The 6,208-nt window shown below is 43.4% G+C and overlaps 1 protein-coding gene across 1 annotated transcript; it reads left to right on the top strand.

Annotated features, from left to right (window-relative positions):
• Nucleotides 1–541: 541 nt before the first annotated feature.
• LOC124267695 (neuronal acetylcholine receptor subunit alpha-2-like) lies at nucleotides 542–5,756 on the top strand. Its single transcript, XM_046702678.1, has 4 exons — nucleotides 542–670; nucleotides 3,585–3,718; nucleotides 4,201–4,355; nucleotides 4,996–5,756. The coding sequence occupies exons 1-4, from the start codon at nucleotides 622–624 to the stop codon at nucleotides 5,351–5,353; spliced, it is 696 nt and encodes a 231-aa protein (XP_046558634.1). The 5' UTR covers nucleotides 542–621; the 3' UTR covers nucleotides 5,354–5,756.
• Nucleotides 5,757–6,208: the final 452 nt, after the last annotated feature.

The raw sequence follows: 6,208 nt of genomic DNA, 5'->3' as shown, positions 1-6,208 counted from the left end.
TCAGGGTGATCTAGACTACAGCTGTATTTCAGGTTGATCTAGACTACAGCTGTATTTCAGGGTGATCTAGACTACAGCTGTATTTCAGGGTGATCTAGACTACAGCTGTATTTCAGGGTGATCTAAACTACAGCTGTATTTCAGGGTGCTCTAAACTACAGCTGTATTTCAGGGTGATCTAAACTACAGCTGTATTTGTTTTAAATTGATAAGATGATGAAATGTATTAATCCAGGCATGAATGACGACATAACAATGACAATAAACAAATGGAAGCCGAGAATTAATCCAAGTCTAATTAGTGATGTAATATGTCGCTTTCTCGTCTCTTGCTATCGCTTTCTCGTCTCGTTATCGCTTTCTCGCTGCCAAGTTTGAAGGCGAGAAAGCGATGGCCCTTATCAGCCACCATACCAAACTATGGTATAAACCGGTCATCTGATACCTACTCCTACAAGACAATGGTAGCAATTCGAAGTAGCCTTCTTGACCCACTTAAAGCCAGATTGGTCACTTCCTCACCCCCGGGTATGTACGGAGCCCCACAGACCGCGGCGCTATATAGATCCCAGATCCCGCGGTGAGCCACAAGTCCTCCACACAGGATCTACAACCTACAACATGAAGGTGGCGTGTCTTCTCCTCTGTCTGGCGGTCTGCGTGTTGGTGGGTGAGTCCCTGTGTCATAACGTTACCTGACAACCGTTCTTTTCTCTTTATTACGCTGGCTGTCTTCGTGTTTTTCAAAATTCTTAGGGCCGGTTGGGTAGCCATGTTGCAAAAGTTTTAGCTAATCACGCCGAATGTCTGTTTTCCATTCCCAACGATTGAAGCCGTTTCTGAAGTCCCTCGTCTAGATGCTCTGCTGACAAATTGCTACAAAACTGTATCCACTCACTCACTCTTGTAACTGTCAGGGGGCTGGTGGGCGGCTTTGCAGACTCATTGATAACACGTTCGTTCTTCAAACATAAGACCTGGGTCCAATACTATACGTGCTTCAGGCTATGATGTGTGATGTGTTCTTAACCCTCATGAAAAGTTGCACGTCCTGTCTTCTACTGATGACTTGTGATGATTACTTGGCTACACGGCGAGAACCGGTGATTACTTGTATATATAATGAGTGGAAGTGATTACTTGCCTAAATGTTTATAGCTAGTGATTGCTTGCTTACATTGTGGGAGGCGCGGTAGGGTAGTCTAGTGGTTAAAGCGTTCGCTCGTCACGCCGAAGACCCGGGTTCGATTCCCCACACGGGCACATTGTGTGAAGCCCATTTCTGGTGTCCCCCGTCGTGATATTGCTGGAATATTGCTAAAAGCGGCGTAAAACTAAACTCACTGACATTCTGGGACGCAGTGATTACTTGCCTAAATGTTTATAGGTAGTGACTACTTGCCTAAATGTTTATAGGTAGTGATAACTTGCCTAAATGTTTATAGGTAGTGACTACTTGCCTAAATGTTTATAGGTAGTGACAACTTGCCTAAATGTTTATAGGTAGTGACTACTTGCCTAAATGTTTATAGGTAGTGATAACTGCCTAAATGTATATAGGTAGTGACCTAAATGTTTATAGGTAGCCTAAATGTTTATAGTGACTACTTGCCTAAATGTTTATAGGTAGTGACTACTTGCCTAAATGTTTATAGGTAGTGACTACTTGCCTAAATGTTTATAGGTAGTGACTACTTGCCTAAATGTTTATAGGTAGTGACTACTTGCCTAAATGTTTATAGGTAGTGATTACTTGCCTAAAGGTGTTACTTGCCTAAATGTTCATAGGTAGTGATTACTTGCCTGCATGTTCATAGGTAGTGACTACTTGCCTAAATGTTCATAGGTAGTGATTACTTGCCTGCATGTTCATAGGTAGTGATTACTTGCCTAAATGTTCATAGGTAGTGATTACTTGCCTAAATGTTTATAGGTAGTGATTACTTGCCTGCATGTTCATAGGTAGTGATTACTTGCCTAAATGTTTATAGGTAGTGATTACTTGCCTAAATGTTCATAGGTAGTGATTACTTGCCTAAATGTTCATAGGTAGTGATTACTTGCCTAAATGTTCATAGGTAGTGATTACTTTCCTAAATGTTCATAGGTAGTGATTACTTGCCTAAATGTTCATAGGTAGTGACTACTTTGCCTAAATGTTCATAGGTAGTGATTACTTGCCTAAATGTTCATAGGTAGTGACTACTGCCTGCATGTTCATAGGTAGTGACTTCATAGGTAGTGATTACTTGCCTAAATGTTCATAGGTAGTGATTACTTGCCTAAATGTTCATGTTCATAGGTAGTGATTATTTGCCTAAATGTTCATAGGTAGTGATTACTTTGCCTAAATGTTCATAGGTAGTGATTATTTGCCTACATGTTCATAGGTAGTGATTACTTGCCTGCATGTTCATAGGTAGTGATTACTTGCCTGCATGTTCATAGGTAGTGATTACTTGCCTACATGTTCATAGGTAGTGATTACTTGCCTGCATGTTCATAGGTAGTGATTACTTGCCTGCATGTTCATAGGTAGCATGTTCATAGGTAGTGACTACTTGCCTACATGTTCATAGGTAGTGATTACTTGCCTAAATGTTCATAGGTAGTGATTACTTGCCTACATGTTCATAGGTAGTGACTACTTGCCTACATGTTCATAGGTAGTGATTACTTGCCTACATGTTCATAGGTAGTGATACTTGTGATTTCATAGGTAGTGACTTTTTGCCTGCATGTTCATTGCCTTGCCTGCATGTTCATGTTCATGTTCATAGGTAGTGATTACTTGCCTACATGTTCATAGGTAGTGACTCATAGGTAGTGATTACTTGCCTACATGTTCATAGGTAGTGACTTACTTGACTGCCTGCATGTTCATAGGTAGTGACTACTTGCCTACATGTTCATAGGTAGTGATTACTTGCCTGCATGTTCATAGGTAGTGACTTTTTGCCTGCATGTTCATAGGTAGTGATTACTTGCCTACATGTTCATAGGTAGTGATTACTTGCCTAAATGTTCATAGGTAGTGATTACTTGCCTACATGTTCATAGGTAGTGATTACTTGCCTAAATGTTTATAGGTAGTGACTACTTGCCTCCATACGTCAGAAGCAACACTGGCATTGTTATAATAGTTACTGTAGGTTGGGTAAACGGAATTGCTGAGGTTTCTTTAAGCCAGGATTCGACAAACCATTATATACGTCTCTCGGAAACCCATGTCCATATTCTATTCGAAAGTTTTGTCTTGCCAAGATGTTATATCCCGCGTGATGTTACAGGGGCGTTCAACAACGCTCACTCACGGGAAGCCCAGGGCCTAGATTTTCGAAGCTCTCTTAACCCTAAGATAGTCGTAGGTTAATGTTAATGTATGGCACTTACGCCTATCTTAGCGCTAAGAGAGCTTCGAAAATCTAGGCCCTGGGCTTTGTGAAAGTACATGAGTCTTAACATGAAGGAGAGTTCACATGCTACAGCTGCTTCTATAAAGTAGTTGTACCAACTTGCTGCCCGTTTAAACGTCACTTATCGTGCAACCAACCCGTCAACGTGTCCTCTGTTGTCCACTTCAGCGTCTGCCCAGCTGTACGACGGCCTGTTCCGGAGGTTGATGAGGGGATACGCCAGGGACGTCATGCCAGCCACGTCCCTCAACTCCACCGTCAACGTCAAGTTCGGCTTGAACCTCATACAAGTCCACGACCTGGTGAGTGTGGCTATATGTGTAACGTTAAAGCGCAGCCGTACCGGTTAAGGATCAATAAGCTGAATCTGTATCTAAGGTTACCTAAAGGGACTTCACGGAAATCATCGACCGATACCTAAAGCTGGCAGAGATACAGCAACACGTGACCTAAACATGTCACAATGAACTTCGATTTCCTCACAGGGCAAGTTGTTATAACGACCACTTAGAATATACCATCTGTGCCATGCACAGCAAGCTTCATGTTTTGGTATTTAGCAGCGAACGAACTCTCTAAGATTACCCTTAAATTTAATTTCATCTTTAGCTATATTAATGGTGGTTGAAACTGCCAATATCAACACATGTAGAAGAACTATGGTGTTCCCACCGGTGCAGTATCAAGAAACCCACCATGACCCTTTCAGTCTGCACCGTCTGTAGGTTATAATGATTTGCAGTACATGTTGCAATGCACTAAACACAATTTGTGTTGTTTCCAGAGCGTATCCTTACAGCTGCTGAAGTCGGAGGTGTGGTTAACGTTGTCGTGGCAAGACACGCGGCTGTCCTGGGATCCCGCGTCGCACGACAACGTTCAGAAAATAGCCGTCCCTTCAGGCAAGGTGTGGATTCCTGACATCATGCTGTTTAACGGGTACGTCTAGTAGTAGCGTTATAGTGAAGCTACGTTTACAACACGAAGCTCGGTCGCCATCTTGACTCCTTTATTCACCCATGTGTTCACCATACGTTCTCAGAGGGTCGGGTCAGAATGACTTCAATTATGGTCCATGTGTGCCCTCATCTACAGTAGAAAGATTTCATCAACACTCGACAGCTTTTAGAAATACCTCTTTTGACCGACTTACGTACTTATGGCCGACAGCTGTTTCATCCCCAGTAACTATGGGCATCATCATTATCAAAATATACGGCCTACACATTCTGATCAGGACACACAACTTCTTATGGTTCTGGGTCCTTAGGACCTGCAGCTTTTCAGGGTTAAGGGCAAACACTGCTTACGATGTAAGATGGATAGACTTGCGACCAACGCGTCCATCCTCACTCACTAACGGGCGGAACTGATAACTTAAGTGTGCAGCTTTGTGGAGCAACAGAAATACGACAAAACATCACACACGTGCACGCGCGCTTTATCTCTTAAGTGAGTGAGTATGGTTTCACCACGATTTCAGCAAAAATTCCAGCACAAACGTTGTTAAACTCAAACTGGGTCCTCACGTAGTACTTGTGTACTAACCTATCACTAAACTGGATTTATCTTTCCACAGGGCGTCTGGTATCCGTGCTGCCACAGTCCAGGCGTTAGTCTACAGTGACGGAACTGTGTTTCTTATCCGGCCAGCCACTATCAGATCGCAGTGTGCCGTCCTCCCCGGAAGTGAGCCGACCACATGCACCCTTAAGTTCGGGTCATGGGTTCACAACGGAAATGAACTCGATCTGGATTTCCAAGGGGAGCATACGGCTGACCTCACTGAATATGTCCCAAACTACGACTTCGACATCGCAAACGTCACAGCTAAGCGCAACGTCATTGTCTACGATTGCTGCCCGGAACGGTACATTGACCTCTCCTACAAGCTGACCTTCAGGCCTGCTGCTGGGAGGACCAGAAGGAGGCGATAGACGCCGCCTGCAGCAGCTACATTGCTGGATTCAGATGGAACTGAACAGATTCATTGCCATAGTTCTATATAATCTGTTACGTTCCGTAGAGAGGAAGGTTTGGATGACAGGTTATTCCGTAAACCAATACAGGGGGGCACGTGGTCCTCCCTGTTCAACAGGACGTTATAGTATACATTTAGCCTTTGCAAGTATAGAGAGAATCTGGAACTTAACACAGCTGGAGAAAGGACATAGATCTGATGTTTGTTGGGCGTGTATGGATCTTGCTTGTTTTACTAGTCACCATACAGCAGGGAAACAAGACTGAGAGGTCCATTCCATGATGCAGGTATTTTCGGAACGGATATCTCTCTGTTGAGCATGTGTCCATATATACGGATAAATAAACAAATCAATTATTTTTGGTTTTGTATGTTTTTAATAGCGTGTGTGGAAGGTTCGCAATACACTAACGGGGAAAGTACCTATGGTTGACACCAAGTAGTGTAGATGTCATGTTGCTGGAAATGGTATCTTCATATCATAATCGTAATCGTAATCGCCGCTCCATCTCATCTCAGACATGTACTTTGAGGGAGAGGTCTGGAGAAAGTCGGCTTTAACAATACAACTGACTGACTGACTGAGTTTAGTTTTACGCCGCTTTTAGCAATATTCCAGCAATATCACGGCGGGGGACACCAGAAATGGGCTTAACACATTGTGCCCATGTGGGGAATCGAACCCGGGTCTTCGGCGTGACGAGCCAACGCTTTAACCACTAGGCTACCCCCCCGCCCCCAGTACAACTGCGTCAAAGGGGTTGATAAGACCTTATATTTCATAACTGCCATTGATAATGACGAGTTGTTT

Source organism: Haliotis rubra, unplaced genomic scaffold (assembly GCF_003918875.1).
Source record: "Haliotis rubra isolate DU_JTF1 unplaced genomic scaffold, ASM391887v1 Scf133, whole genome shotgun sequence".
In the NCBI taxonomy this organism is placed as follows: Eukaryota; Metazoa; Mollusca; class Gastropoda; order Lepetellida; family Haliotidae; genus Haliotis; species Haliotis rubra.
This window is presented reverse-complemented; position numbering and strand designations above follow the sequence as displayed.

Excerpts from the sequence above, each read along its gene's own strand:
- LOC124267695 (XM_046702678.1), top strand. The coding sequence starts at position 622 with ATGAAGGTGGCGTGTCTTCTCCTCTGTCTGGCGGTCTGCGTGTTGGTG. Across the intron at positions 671-3,584 it reads GGCGGTCTGCGTGTTGGTGG|CGTCTGCCCAGCTGTACGAC; the intron begins GTGAGTCCCTGT and ends TGTCCACTTCAG. Across the intron at positions 4,356-4,995 it reads GACATCATGCTGTTTAACGG|GGCGTCTGGTATCCGTGCTG; the intron begins GTACGTCTAGTA and ends ATCTTTCCACAG.